Consider the following 16,606-nt stretch of genomic DNA (forward strand, 5'->3'; position numbering starts at 1 on the left):
TCTCATTAAAAAGAAAACTATAGCCCTGGCCAGTGTGGCACAGTCAGTTGAGCATCACCCCATGCACCGAGAGGTCACCAGTTCGATTCTCGGCCAGGGCCCATGCCCGGGATTCAGGCAAACCCCCAGTGGGGGGCATGCGGGAGGCAGCCAATGGATGTGTTTCTCTCTCCCTCTCCCTTTCTCTCTAAAATCATTTTTTTTTAAAAAATTAAAAAGGAAAACTGTAAACCCACTATGAACAACATCCTGTACTATATCTGTGAGGAATTACATGCATGATCTATGTGGAATCTTTGATAGCAGCTGACAAACTTATCTACTTTATCCCTATCTTGTCCTGGTTATCATTTATTTCCACCTAGAAAGTTCAGGATGGTGACAGCAATATGGCCCTAGGGGTGAAGAAAATTAAAGTAGAATAATTTGGTTGCATGACTGCTGGACTACCACATTATATATGAGACACCTTACATATAATATTGGAGGAAAGATCCTCTTTATCTCTCAATCATACCATTTTAAAAACAATCCCACCTGAAATTTGACTCCCACAAAATTTCTGGCATTGATCTATTGGACAGCCATGACTATAAAAAGTTTACTCTTCCTTTGCTTTAAACTACATTATTTTACCAATAAATCAGACACCACCACCACCCACACACAAATAACATTTATAGTGCTGGAAGTTATTAGGCTTATTCTTTTAAGTACTTCAAACATTAAATATTCAACCCAATAGTGAGATTGTGACAACTAGAAAGGGTTCCACTTTGTATGCTATTAGTTCTCTGAACTTTCAAAGAACTAGACTAATTTTTTTTTTAATCTTCCTTGGAAGATATTTTTTCACTGATTTTTAGAGAAAGTGAAAGGTACAGGGAAATACAGAGAGACAGAAACATCGATATGAGAGACAGACATCGACTGGTTGCCTTCTGCACGTGACCCCACCAGTGCCGGGAATTAAGCCTGCAGCCGAGTACATGCCCTTGACCAGAATCGAACCCGGGACCCTTCAGTCTGCAGGCTGACACTCTATACACTGAGCCAAACCGGCTAGGGCTAGACTAATTTTTTTATGTGGTTTGGGGGGGCTCTAAAATTTAGTGTGCTTTGGGAAACAGGGAGTTAAAATCTTTCAGAAGTTAACTGGGTATAAGAGTATGAAAAGCCACTTGCTCTAGCTCTAAGGAAATGCTCTCCTTTTCTCTAATAAAGCTTTCCACAGAAGACAGACTCTAACAATAAACAAGGTAAGGATGGGACAGATTGACAGGAATTTATTAACTATCAAAAAAAGTTACTCATTTTGTATGTAAGGGAAACTTTACTGATGAATGTTAAATGGGCTTCAAAGTGCTGACCTGTTAAAATTCCATGAAACAAGTCTCCAAATACGAGTCATCTGTGCCAGCCATGAGTAAGTAACTGCAGCAGCTCTTCCAGAAAGACTAGGGCAAAGGACACAACTAACCCCAAATCGTCAGAAGCCCAAACAAAATATAAGCAAGTGTTAATAATTCACCATAGTTACTGCTCTTAAAACCAAAGTAGCTACACAATACGAGTACCATCTGTTTGTACTTATGCTCGTTTTCAGCCTCTCCACACAAGTGTTCAAATGTACAGTGACGTGGGTAGAAAATCAAAAGCTACGAGGGCTTTCAGTTAGGGTAGGACAGTCATTTTAATATGTAAATTTAGGTTTCACTGTTTTGCTTTCACTATCTCTACGTTATAATCTTTTAAAGAAAGCGCACAGGAATTGGTTGAATAAATGTTTTGAAGTTTTCACATTTTATATTTCTATCATGTATTTTGTTTGTATGCTTGTTTGTTTCTGAGGCACACTGGAGTGACTGTTTATGTGAATTCCAAAGGAGCAAAATTAGAACTTTGGGGAAGGCCAAAATTAACAGGAAGCACCCTGTTGTTCTGGGAAAACACTGAACTTGAACTTAAAATCAGAAAACCTGGGTCCCAGGCTTGGTTTTCTCCTGGCAGCTGAGGAACCTTAATCAAGTTGCTTAACTTACCTTCCCTTTACCCCTGTAATGGGGTGTCAGTACCTACCACACCCTATTTAAAAAGTGGATATGTGAATAAACTGACATAACATATTCAGAAAAACATGACAGATTAAACTGCTCTGCAGTGATGGATTCCTCTTCTTGCACCCCTAGCAAACAGTCTGGCATCACTAGTACACACAGTGTTTCCAGTACTTGATCACATTTGACTTTCTGGATGGTTGAGCAGGAAATCAAATCCGATTTGGTTCAGAACCATATCTCCAAAGGAATGTAGCCATCTTCGTGTTCTGGCAGGTCTGCCCTAATAAGACCCCCTCTTGAGTGACACAGTCCAGTGGAGAGCCTCTGCTGCCAGTAAACTGGGCTGACTGTGTCTACATAAACTCATACAATCTGGTTCGTGCATGTAGCATGCCCCAAGACATTTTCAGGCATGACAAAGACTTGAAAATTACTAAAAGTTACTTTTTCTTGAGCATTGAGCCAAGAAAAAGTGAGCATTGAGCCAAAAAAGAAAGAAAGATTCCTAAAGAACTTGACACAGAATCACCAAAAACTTTATGAGAAATAAAGGCATGTTTCAAAGTAGCTTTTTAAGTCCCGGTGGTCATTGATTTGGTTCTTGTGTGTCTGACAATAAAAAAGAATTCTGAAAGAAAGGATGCAGTTCCAGAGGAGGTCTCTGAGGACCGGCCTTTGAAACTGTTTATAGAGCTAAGATTCAATGCTCTCAGATGAGGTGTACCTGAACTCATTTCAGAGAAGAAATCTTTTTAAATACAAGTAGAAATTATAAATATTGAATAACAATATGCATATTATATTTTTATATTTAGAAAAGTATAAACTTTTTATAACTACAAATGGTCATGACAGCACCATTAGATGGCATTCTAGCTGAAGAGAAAACACAATTTTTGTCTTATTATGAGATACTAATTTATCACTGCATTTAGATCTACCAACCATTTGAGGGAGTTAGAAGTTAAAGTAAATAGCTGTAACTTTAGTTAATCTCTGCATATTTTGATCCAAATATGGTAAAGGGCAGGGCTAAAGCAGGGAGTGCCCTATAATAAACAGGGCTCAGACTTGCAACAGAAAATTAAAATACACTCCACTCAAGAGAACTCTGCACTTTGCACTTTGGTAAAAGTCTCATTTAGGTTTAGATTTCTAAACTTTTCTTAAGGAAGTAAGTGTTCTTTGCTCTTCTTTCTTCTGAATTGCAGAAATCAGATAAAAATTACTTGATAAAATGACTTATCATGTTGTTGAAGATCCCATTAAAAAGGTTGCTATCTTTGGAGGAACTCACGGGAATGAGCTAACAGGAGTATTTCTGGTTAAGCACTGGCTAGAGAATGGCGCTGAGATTCAGAGAACAGGACTGGAGGTAAAACCATTTATCACCAACCCAAGAGCAGTGAAGAAGTGTACCAGATATATTGACTGTGACCTGAATCGAGTTTTTGACCGTGGAAATCTTGGGTAAGACTATATATTGTGAATGCATGTGTGTATGTGAAAAGTGGTATATGGGAGAAAACACGTGTGTGCTATTCATGTCTATACATATAGTGGCTATTGCGAATAAGATCACTTTCACTTTAATCACACTCCATTATGAATTATTCATTTCTCTAAACTGGGCATTCACATGCTCTTTCATAAACCTTTTTAAGCATAAGACTATCCTTCACTAATTTTTTAAATGTATCTGTACAGACTGAGATAAATAACCAATGTTTTATTTTGAAATCTATCTTTTAAAGAACAGAATTAATAGTCTTTTGCATTAAACTAGTGTTTGATCACTGTACTTGGGTACACATGTATTTGTTAGCTTTCTAAGTGATTCACTACTATGTTTTCATGCAACTATATTTATGATAGTACATAAAGTTCTAGTTAAGAAAAACGTATGTTTTGATTTATATTTTTTTAATGAAAGTATTCAACTATAACACTCCAGGTATGTTTTTTTTTATTAAATCTTTATTGTTCAGATTACATTTGTTCCTCTTTTTTCCCCCGCCCCATAACTCCCCTCCTCCCAGTTCCCGCCCCACCCTCCGCCCTCACTCCCCACCCACTGTCCTCATCCATAGGTGCACGATTTTTGTCCAGTCTCTTCCCGCATCTCCCATTCCCCTTTCCCCCCCAAGAATAGTCAGTCCATTCCCTTTCTATGTCCCTGATTCATTATAATCACCAGTTCATTCTGTACATCAGATTATTTATTCACTTGATTCTTAGATTCACTTGTTGATAGATGCATGTTTGTTATTCACAATTTGTATCTTTACCTTTTTCTTCTTCCTCTTCTTAAAGGATACCGTTCAGCATTTCGTATAATACTGGTTTAGTGGTGATGAACTCTTTTAGCTTTTCCTTATCTGTGAAGCTCTTTATCTGACCTTCAATTCTGAATGATAGCTTTGCTGGATAAAGTAATCTTGGTTGTAGGTTCTTGCTATTCATCACTTTGAATATTTCTTGCCATTCCCTTCTGGCCTGCAAAGTTTCTGTTGAGAAATCAGCTGACAGTCCTATGGGTATTCCCTTGTAGGTAATTGAGTCTCTTTCTCTTGCTGCTTTTAAGATTCTCTCTTTGTCTTTTGCTCTTGGCATTTTAATGATGATGTGTCTTGGTGTGGTCCTCTTTGGATTCCTTTTGTTTGGGGTTCTCTGCGCTTCTTGGACCTGTAAGTCCATTTCTTTCACCAGGTGGGGGAAGTTTTCTGCATTATTTCTTCAAATAGGTTTTCAATATCTTGCTGTCTCTCATCTTCTGGCACCCCTATAATTCTGATATTAGTGCGCTTGAAGCTGTCCCAGAGGCTCCTTACACTATCTTCGTATTTTCGGATTCTTTTTTCATTTTGCTTTTCCGGTTGGGTGTTTTTTGCTTCTTTGCATTTCAAATCTTTGGCTTGATTCTTGCGCTCCTCTGGTCTGCTATTGGGTATAATATTCTTTATTTCAGTCCGTGTATGCTTAATTTCTAGTTGTTTCTTTATCATAGCATCGAGGGTCTCATTAGTTTTCGTGAGGCTCTCCTCAAGTTTATTGCAAGCCCTCAAAATTGCGTTTTTTAGCTCTATATCCTCCATTTCTGTCATGTTTTTTTGTCTCCGCATTTTTTATGCTTTCTTGGTGCACCTCCTTGTGGTCTTTGTGCGCAGTCTTGTTCTAGTTAAGCCTTGATTGTTGTAGTTAATACTAGAGGGATTTGACCACCAGGCGGACTGGCTGTGAGAATCAGCTGTGGGAAAACTTCTGTCCTCTGGGGAGGTGCTAATCTAGCCTTTGCCTGAGGCGATCGGCAAATGGCTCTGCGCAGGGCTTGGGTGGGGCGGGTCCCACTGGATCATCAGGGCGGGCGGAGGGAGCAGTTATGGCTGCTCTCAGTCCTGTTCCCAGAGGCTCTGCTTCTCAGAACCCCGGCAACCGCTGCAATCCTCGGAGAGAAAGCTGCCCTCACGTTCCAACTGATGCTAGACAATCCCGCTTCTCCCGTTTGAGTCTGAGTCCCTAGAGACTCGCCGGGATCTGGAGCTCAGAGTCTGAGACTCCCTCCTGATTGAAAATGACAACCGCGCCCTCAGCCACCAGCCGGCTTTGCGTGCGCACCTCCGCACCTTTAAATTTTCCACACTGCGCCTCCTCTGTGCCTAGGTATGCTGTTGTCTTTCCTTCTAGTTGAAGAGTCTCTCCTCAGCCAGCCTTCCCGTGGTTCTGGGTGATATCCGTTCCGTCTTTTAGTTGTATTTTTGAAGTGGTTGTTTGCGGCAGCAGTCTCCGGTGTTTACCTATGCCGCCATCTTGGTGGTCTCCAGGTATGTTTTGATTAGTTATTTTTGCCTCTGTTTACATTATTATAGCTACTATTGTAGATATGTAGATTCCTAAGTGTTTTCTTTTTACCACTTCTTTCATTTGTCTAAAAATATTATTAAACACCTACTTTTCACGGGGCACTGTGCCAGGTACTGTGGAAGTACAAAGCTATGTGCAAACATGGTTTCTACCCTTACGGAGTTCATAGACGAGTAGCTAAGATATAAGATGGGGCCAGGAACAACTAACACAGCACTGCTTTATGTACTCATTTTCTAATAATTGCTCATTTGCGTTTAGAGGGTTACTTAAATATAATCTCACCTCAGATCAAAAGTTGGTTACTAATTTTAGTACAAATATGCCACACTTTATGGAATAGATTTTTTTCCAGGGCAATTAGACATCAGTCATACTTTGTATATCCAATCCTATTTTTACTAGCATAAATTTTAATTTCAAAAATGCTTTATCTTCATGACTGAGGTTATATCAATACAACTAAAGTTTATCTATTCACTTAAAATAGTTAACTGACTAGTATTATAAGAATTTGTTGAAGTATAACTCCTATAGATGACATGTTAACTTCTCAATAACTCTTAAATGGACTAGGATGAGTTTTCTTGTTATGACCGCTCAGTAGTATGCATTTCAGTGAGAGCAGTCTTTTAAATTAAATTTGCCTTCTACTTCTTACATTTTAACACTATTCAGAGGCTAGACAGTTCTCTCTCAGGGTGGTTATGGGCATTTATGAGATACATAAATTGATTTCCTTCTCCTGTCCTTTCTCTCCCAAATTAGTTACTTTTTCCGTGTTCTCCATCTGGTATGAGTTAATGGAAAGAGTTTGTCCCATGTACCCAGGAGAACCTGGGTTCAAATCCTGGCTTTCTCATTCACTAACCTTGGACAAGATACATTGCTTTCCTCATTTGATAAAGTTGACATAGTAACATTTACTTATATGGCTGTTTAAAACCTTAAACGAGATAAAGTATTTAAAGCATTTAGCCTAATATCTGGAAGACAGGAAAGATTAACTATTGTTTTTGTTTCCTTTGAGTTTTTGACAATAACTAGGTAGTTCTAGTAGGAGATCATAATGTAGCTATTCTTCATTGCTCATTGAAGGAAAACTGAATGCTTTGATTGCCAGGCATGGAAGCAGCATAGCTGACATTGTTATCAAAACTGAGAGACCTGTCTTGAATTCTCATTCAAAGACCTGGACTACAGGGTTAGAAACAACATTCTTTAAGAGCAATACTAAGCTAAACAGTAAGTGTAACCACTGATTTAAAAAAAGAAATAACCAAATCCATTCTGAAGGAAAATTTATTTCATATTCTTTAATCATGGTTCTTGAGAATTTAATGTACATTTTACCCAGGAAGCTATGCATCATTCAATTTATATGTAGTTTATTTATGTTTTCAAAGCTTTAAGAACAATATTGGATTTTAGAGTATGTTTTATAAAGCTGTCTTACTAATTTTAGTTGATATAGTAAAACATATTGAAGGCATTATTGACTCTCTAGCAGCAAAGAAAACAAAACATATGGTCTTGACATAATAAGAAAGATGTTTTCAATTCATTTTAGACTTCTTTGGCTCTGTTATCCTGCTATATTTATCTTATTGAGCATCCTTCCCTTAAATATGCAACCACTCATTCTATAGCCAAGTATCCTGTTGGTAAGTCATATTTCACATTGTCACAACTAAACAAAATATGTCCTACATGAAACTCTGAGAAAATTATTTTTAAAAAATATTTATAGCTACCTTAACTCATCACTGTGACTTATAATGATCAAGTAGTAAGCTAACTCACTCTGGGCAGGTTCAAACTATATAAAATTTCCTCAATTTCACTGAGCAACTTTCTGCATTTCATGAGGGAAACAATAAGCTGGGAGAACTTGAGTCTTTTATAATGTACAATAAACACGCCTGCCTTTTGCTCCAGGGAAGATATCATCCCTATTTTTCAATACTGTTCACTATACAAACGTTCTTTTTTTTAAAATATATTTTATTGATTTTTTATAGAGAGGAAGGGAGAGAGATAGAGAGTTAGAAACATCGATGAGAGAGAAACATCGATCAGCTGCCTCCTGCACATCTCCTACTGGGGATGTGCCCGCAACCCAGGTACATGCCCTTGACCGGAATCGAACCTGGGACCTTTCAGTCCGCAGGCCGACGCTCTATCCACTGAGCCAAACTGGTTTCGGCTATACAAACGTTCTTGAAAAATAATTTGGAGCCAAGGCAGTCAGCGATTTGCTGGTAAGATGTGCAGAAACACAAAAGATCCATGGAAAGTCTTCTCCCAACATCCCACTTAGCCCCTTCTTTGCAGTAGAGTGTCCCATAAGCTATTATCCATTCACGTGTTCGCCCTATCAGTTACTGGGCTGTGAACTCATCTTTACTTTTCAGAACCTCCAGCATGCAAGCAAGCACTCTCATAACCCTCTCACACAGAGAGTCTCTTTTTCTATATTCCATTCTCTTTCCTAAATGCCCTATTATCATAACTGTTGGCAGACTATACTATAATCATTAAAATGGCTGTCACAATTTTACCAAGAGCTATTTAATTTCAAAACAAGTTGTCACCCTAGCTGGTTTGGCTCAGTCGATAGATCATCGCCCTGTGGACTAAAGAGTCCCGGGTCTGATTCCTGTATAGGGCATATGTCTGGGTTTCTGGCTCTATCCCTAGTGGGAAATGTTCAGATGTAGCCAATCAATGATTCTTTCTCATCATAGATCAGTGATGGCGAACCTATGACACGCGTGTCAGAAGTGACACGCGAACTCATTTTTTTGGTTGATATTTCTTTGTTAAATGGCATTTAAATATATAAAATAAATATCAAAAATATAAATCTGTGTTTTACTATGGTTGCAAATATCAAAAAATTTCTATATGTGACACGGCACCAGAGTTAAGTTAGGGTTTTTCAAAATGCTGGCACGCCGAGCTCAAAAGGTTCGCCATCACTATCATAGATGTTTCTATCTCTCTTTCCCTCTCCCTTTCTTTATGAAATCAATAAAAATCTATATATATAAAAGGCCAATATGCAGTGTCCCTGCAGTAGTTCGACTAGGAGACTGGGAGTTCTATCGCTTGCTATGAGGTGTGCTGACCACAAGGGTGTGGTGTGGAACGAAGGAAGGCTCTGGCCGGCAACCAGAAGGCCCCGATCAGCCCTGATTGCCTGCCAGGCCTAGGGACCCTAGCCATGCAAAAACCTCTAGTATATAATAAAAAAAGTTGTCAAACAATGTAAGCAAATTTAAAATCATTTTTGCTTACTTAATCAGTGATACTTTTGGTGCATAATCAAGGGATCATTTGGAGCAAGCTAAATATCCAAGTCTAGGTAATTATTTGAAACAAATTAATGCTTAACAATAAGGGATAGAAAACTGTTTCTCTGTGACACCAAATAAAGCATATGATTCCCAAAGGTTGAAAGAGCAATCTTGGTGTATGATGTCTCTGGGGCAATGCTGCTCTTAGCTAGAATACATATCTACTGATATGTTTGGCAGCTTTTTATATTGCAGTATATATTTGCCCATCCCTTTGACTATATTATGATTTTTTTTAATTTTGGCAATATTGAATGAAATTTAAAGAAAAAGAAAAAACCCAAGATCTTGCAACTGTAACATAACTGATTTTTCATGTTCTCTCCTAGTCTTCATTCACTTTGCATAGAACTTGTACATGTAAATGTTCTGCTTTAGTTTTTGCCCAACATTATGTCTCAAATAATTTTTCATGATGCTACATGGCCTAACTTTGTACCAATTTTTCATGATTGGAATTCTATATCTTGATATATTAAAATGCTTAATTTTATACTCTAATACATAAATGTGACTATCTCCCGTTCTGTACCTAGGTATAGAAGTTGGTCCCCAGCCTCAAGGGGTTCTGAGAGCTGATATTTTGGATCAAATGAGAAAAATGATTAAATATGCTCTTGATTTTATACATAATTTCAATGAAGGTAAGTAGTAGGCGAGAGTTATCTTAATGGTTAGCGTGTGTGTGTGTGTGTGTGTGTGTGTATGTGAGTGTGTGTGTGTGTGTGTGTAAATATATCAGAAAAGGGAGATGGGCCCTTGCCAATTTGGCTTAATGGATAGAGCATCAGCCTGCGGACTGAAAGTTCCCAGGTTCAATTCCGGTCAGAGGCATGTGCCCTGGTTGTGGGCTCGATCCCCAGTAGGGGGTGTGCAGGAGGCAGCGAATCAATGATTCTCTCTCATCATTGATGTTTCTATCTCTCTCTCCCTCTCCCTTCATCTATGAAATCAATAAAAAATATATATATTAGAAATGGGAAATGGGATGAGCACTCATGCTAACTTCACCACTAAACACTGAAATAGCAATTGTAGCCTACGTCAAGTTTGCCATGCTCAGGATATTAGGTGTCTTTTAAAAGTTTATTCACTTCAGCCATTCCTCAATGACCAGAATAGACACATTCAAGAAAAGCCACTACCAATTAAAGCTCTCCTAATTTTCCTATTAACCCCATTTTAAAAAAACAACGATATACTAAGAAATACAAATGTCCAAAAAGCATATGAACAGACGTCCAATATTACTAGTAATTAGAGAAATGCAAATTAAAATGAGAAAGCATTTTCTCCCATTAGAGAAGGAAAACATTAAAACCTGATGATATTGTGTTGGTAAGGGTGTAGGAAAGGGGGATGGGAAAGACATGCTAAAGAATAATTTTACAGTATCCACTTTTGAAAATGCACAAATCCTATGATGCAGCAATTCCACATCTCAAAGAAACACAAACACATGCACACCCAGTATGTCGTCTACAAGGGTGGCTTCCATAGCATTGCTTGTGCCAACAAAACAATAGAAACAACCTGAGTATCCATCAGTTGATAAACAGTCACACTACCATGGAAGGAGCTTCAAAATACATTGTTAATTAAAGAAAGCGAGTTGCAGACCAAAAAATGCAATATACCAATTTCCCCAAAATAATAATAACCACTTGCTAGAGTATGTATACATATATATGTTAATGTTCAGGGAAAGTCCTTAAAGAAAACACACCAAACTGTGATTATTGAGGAGAGGAGGAGGAGGAGGAAAAACAAGTTAAATTTGTTTTAATTGTTTCCAAGAAGAATTATGTGTTGTAATTAAGACCAGCTGGTGTGGCTCAGTGGTTAAGCATCGACCTATGAACCAGGAGGTCACGGTTCAGTTCCCAGTCAGGGCACATGCTGGGGTTGTGGGCTTGATGCCCAGTGAGGGGTGCTCAGAAGGCAGCCTATTAATGATTCTCAAGGGAATGAATCCAAGAATACTATACCTAGAAAGGCTACCATTCAAAATTGAAGGTGGAATCAGGAGCTTCACAGACAAAAAAGGGCTAAGAGAGTTTATTACCACCAAGCCAGCAATGCAAGAAATGCTAAAGGGACTGCTGTAAAAAGAAGAAACAGAAAGACAAGAAGAAACACAAATATTAAGAATAAAATGATCACAAAAAAGTACTTTTCAATAATAACATTAAATGTAAATGGATTAGATGCTCCAATCAAAAGACACAGGGTAGCTGAATGGATAAGAAAACATGACCCATACATTTGCTGTCTGCAAGAGACCCACCTCAGAACAAAGGATTCACACAGACTGCGAGTGAAGGGATGGGAAAAAAATTTTCAGGCAAATGGAAATGAGAAAAAAGCTGGGGTTGTGATATTTATATCTGACAAAATAGACCTCAAAGTAAATGCCATAACAAGAGATAAGGAAGGCCACTACATAATACTAAAGTGAGAAATTCAACAAGAAGATATAACTCTGGTAAACATATATGCACCCAATACAGGAGTACCCAAATACATAAAACAACTTCTGGAAGATATCAAGGGAGAGATCGATAGCAATACAGTCATAGTAGGGGCCTTTAATACCCCACTGACACCACTGGATAAATCCTCTAGACAAAAAATCAGCAAAGAAACAGCAATCCTAAATGACTCACTAGATCAGATGGACTTAATTGACATCTTCAGAATATTTCACCCCAAAGCTACACAATATACATTCTTCTCCAGTGCACATGGGAAATTTTCAAAGATAAACCATATATTAGGACACAGGCAAAGTCTCTTCAATTTCAAGAGAATAGAAATCAACAAGCATCTTCTCAGATCACAATGGCATAAAACTAGAAATGAACTACAATAAAAACATTGAAAAAAAATCAAACACTTGGAGGCTAAATAGCATGCTATTAAACAATGACTGGGTTACCAGAGAGATCAAAGAAGAAATAAAAAGCATCCCGGAAACAAATGACAATGAAAACACAACAATCCAAAATTTATGGGACACAATGAAAGCAGCCCTGAGAGGGAAGTTCATAGCTCTACAGGCCTATCTCAAAAAAACAAGAAAAACTGGTAATAAATGACCTAACCCTACAACTCAAAGAGTTAGAAAGAGAGCAACAAGAAAAGCCCACAGTATCCAGAAGGAAGGAAATAATAAAGATCAGAGCAGAAATAAACGACATAGAGACCAAAAATCAATAAAAAAGATCAATGAAACCAAGAGCTGGTTCTTTGAAAGGATTAACAAGATTGATGAACCTCTCTCAGGCTCACCAAGAAACAAAGAGAAAGGACCCAAATAAACAAAATCAGAAATGAAAGAGGTAAAGTAACAACAGACCTTACTGATATACAAAAAATTGTCAAAAAATACTACAAACAACTCTACTCCAACAAACTGGACAACCTCAATGAAATGGACACATTCCTAGAAAAATACAACGTTCCAAAACTCAATCAGGAAGAATCAAAAAACCTGAATAGGCCAATAACTACGGATGAAATTGAAACAGTAATCAAAAAGCTTCCAGCAAACAAAAGCCCTGGACCAGATGGCTTCACAGAAGAACTAAAACCAATACTTCTCAGACTATTTCAAAAAATTCAGGAGGAAGGCACCCTTCCAAGCTCTTTCTATGAAACCAGCATTACCCTAATCCCAAAACCAGATAAAGACACCACAAAGAAAGAGAATTACAGGCCAATATTCCTGATGAACATAGATGCTAAAATCCTCAACAAAATTCTAGCAAACCGGATCCAACATTACATTAGAAAGATCATACACCATGACCAAGTGGGATTTATTCCAGGAATGCCAGGCTGGTACAATATCCGCAAATCAATAAACGTGATACATCACATAAACAAGTTGAGAGACAAAAATCACATAATCATATCGATTGATGCAGAAAAGGCATTTGACAAAGTCCAACACCCTTTCTTGATAAAAACTCTCAGCAAAGTGGAAATAGAGGAATCACACCTCAACATAATAAAAGCCTTATATGACAAACCTACAGCCAACATCATACTCAATGGGAAAAAACTAAAACCATTTCCCTTAAGAACAGGAACAAGACAGGGATGCCCACTTTCACCACTCCTGTTCGACACAGTACTGGAAGTGCTAGCCAAAGTGATCAGACAAGAAGAAGAAATAAAAGACATCCAAATTGGAAAAGAAGAAGTAAAATTGTCATTATTTGCAGATGACATGATACTGTACTTAGAAAACCCTAAAGACTCCATCAAAAAAATTATTAGACCTAATAAATGAATTTGGCAATGTAGCAGGATACAAAATTAACGCCAAGAAATCTATGGCATTTTTATATGCCAATAGTGAACTTACAGAAAGAGAAATTAAAAAAACAATGCCACTTACCATTGCACCAAAAAAATTAAGATACCTAGGAATAAACTTAACTAAGGAGGTAAAAGACCTCTACCCAGAAAACTACAGGACATTGAAAAAAGAGATAGAGAAAGCCATAAACAGATGGAAGAACATGCCGTGTTCATGGATTGGTAGAATCAACATCATCAAAATGTCCATACTACCCAAAGCAATCTATAGATTCAATGCACTCCCCATTAAAATACCAACAGCATATTTCACAGATCTAGAAAGAACTCTCCAAACATCCATCTGGAATTTTAAAAAAAAAAACCAAATAGCTGCTGCGATCCTGAGAAAGAAGAACAAAGTAGGAGGGATCTCAATACCAGATATGAAACTGTATTACAAAGCCACTGTTCTCAAAACTGCCTGGTACTGGCACAAGAACAGACATATACACCAATGGAATAGAATAGAGAACCCAGAAATCGACCCGAACCAATATGCTCAATTAATATTTGACAAAGGAGGCAAGAACATACAATGGAGTCAAGACAGTCTCTTCAATAAATGGTGCTGGGAAATTTGGTCAGACACATGCAAAAAAATGAAACTAGACCACCAACTTACACCATACACAAAAATAAACTCAAAATGGATAAAGGACTTAAACATCAGACAGGAAAAGTATTAGAGGAATCCACAGGTAGCAAAATCTCAGATATATGCCTAAGGAATTTCTTCACTGACACAGCTCCTAGGGCAATGGAAACTAAAGGGAAAATAAACAAATGGGACTACATCAAAATAAAAAGCTTCTGCACAGCAAAAGAAACCATCAACAAAACAACAAGAAAACCCACTGCATGGGAGAACATATTTGCCAATGATATCTCTGATAAAGGTTTAATCTCCAACATTTACAGGGAACTCATACAACTTAATAAAAGGAAGATAAACAACTCAATCAAAAAATGGGCAATGGACCTAAATAGACACTTTTTGAAAGAGGACATACATAAGGCTGAGAGACAAAACGACAATGAGGTACCACCATCTCACACCTGTCAGAATGGCTATCATCAACAAATCTACAAATGACAAATGCTGGCGAGGATGCGAAGAAAAAGGAACCCTCATTCACTGCTGGTGGGAATGCAAACTGGTGCAGCCACTGTGGAGAATAGCATGGAGTTTCCTCAAAAAACTAAAAATGGAACTTCCATTTGACCCAGTGATCCCACTTCTAGGAATATATCCCAAGAAACCAGAAACACCAATCAGAAAGGATATATGCATCCCTATGTTCACAGCAGCACAATTTACAATAGCTAAGATTTGGAATCAGCCTAAGTGCCCATCAGCAGATGAATGGATGAAAAAACATTGGCACATCTACACAATGGAATACTATGCTGCTGTAAAAAGGAAGGAACTCCTACCATTTGCAACAGCATGGATGGAGCTGGAGAGCATTATGCTAAGTGAAATAAGTCACTCAGAGAAAAATAAATATCACATGCTCTCACTCATTTGTGGATTATAATGAACAACATAAACTGATGAACAAAAACAGACATAGAGACAGAGAAGCATCGATCAGATGCTCAAAACTCAGAGGGAAGGTAGGGGAGGGTGGGGGTGAGGGGGAGAGATCAACCAAAGGACTTGTATGCATGCATATAAGCATAAGCAATGGATGTGGAAAACAGGGGGTGAGGGTGAGGGCAGGATTGGGGGGATGAGAGGACACTGGGGGGATAAGGACCCATTTGTAGTATCTTAATCAATAAAGGGAAAATTAAAAAAAAAAAAACTCTCATCAGCCCTAGCTGTTTTGGCACAGTGGATAGAGCTTCCGCCAACGGACCAAAGGGTCCCGGGTTCGATTCTGGTCAAGGGCATATACCTCAGTTACAGAATCCTCCCCAACCCAGGCCCTGCCTCAGGCCTTCACCACCCTATCACATGCAGGAGGCAACCAATCAATGTGTTTCTCTCACATCAATATTTCTCTCTGTTTTTCCCTCTCTCTTCCACTCTCTCTAAAAAATCAATGGAAAAATATCCTCGGATGAGGATTAAAAAATAAATATAACAAAAGTCTCATCAAAATGACTTTAGAGGAAATATACCTTAACACAATAAAGAAACCAACTAAATCCAGAGTGAGAAAAGTAAGGAAACAGCCAAAATCAGAGCAGAAATAAGTGAAATAGAGCCAGAAAACAACAGAAGAAAAATAAAACAATTAAACTAAGAGCTAGTTCTTCAGTAAAATGGCAATAAATACATCTATCAACAATTGAATCTAAAAATCAAGATAAATGAACAAGGGATCTAATGAAAATAAAATGATCAATAAAATAAAACCAGAGGCATGGGAACATGGAACTGACTGACGAATCTCAAGAGGGAAGGGGGAACAGGAAGAGATTAACCAAAGAATTTATATGCATACTAGTGGCCTGGTGCATGAAATTCGTGCACAAGGGTGGGGGGTTGGTGTCCCTCAGCCCGGCCTGCACCCTCTCCAATCTGGGACCACCTCAGGGGATGTCTGAACCTGCAGTAGGACATCCCTCTCACAGTCCGGAACCACTGGCTCCTAACTGCTCACCTGCCTGCCTGCCTGATTGCCCCTAACCACTTCTGCCTACCAACCTGATCGCCCCCTAACCACGCCCCTGCCAGCCTGATTGACGCCTAACTGCTCCCATGCAGGCCCGATCGCTCCCAACTGCCCTCCCCTGCTGGCCCAATCGCCCACAACTGCCCTCCCCTGCCAGCCTGATCACCCACAACTGCCCTCCCCTGCCGCGACCCGCCTCCTCCGCCGGGACCCGCCTCGTCCTTGCCGTGCAGAGCCATGGGACCCCCAGGCTCATGGCACGAAGCAGCGCTGGACCCTGCCTCAGCGGTGCACATGGCCATCTTGTGGCGGCCATCTTTGTGGCGGCTATCTT

General features: G+C 38.8%; 1 protein-coding gene across 1 annotated transcript in view; it reads left to right on the top strand.

The window, feature by feature from the left end:
* The first annotated feature begins 3,168 nt into the window (after positions 1–3,168).
* ASPA (aspartoacylase) overlaps positions 3,169–16,606 on the top strand; it is a 59,511-nt gene continuing 46,073 nt past the window's right edge. The window contains exon 1 of the mRNA XM_023746240.1: positions 3,169–3,530. Coding sequence (XP_023602008.1) covers positions 3,298–3,530 — 233 coding nt within the window. The 5' untranslated portion in view covers positions 3,169–3,297. The remainder of the gene's footprint in view (positions 3,531–16,606) is intronic.

The sequence above is a fragment of the Myotis lucifugus genome, unplaced genomic scaffold (assembly GCF_000147115.1).
Source record: "Myotis lucifugus unplaced genomic scaffold, Myoluc2.0 scaffold_639, whole genome shotgun sequence".
In the NCBI taxonomy this organism is placed as follows: Eukaryota; Metazoa; Chordata; class Mammalia; order Chiroptera; family Vespertilionidae; genus Myotis; species Myotis lucifugus.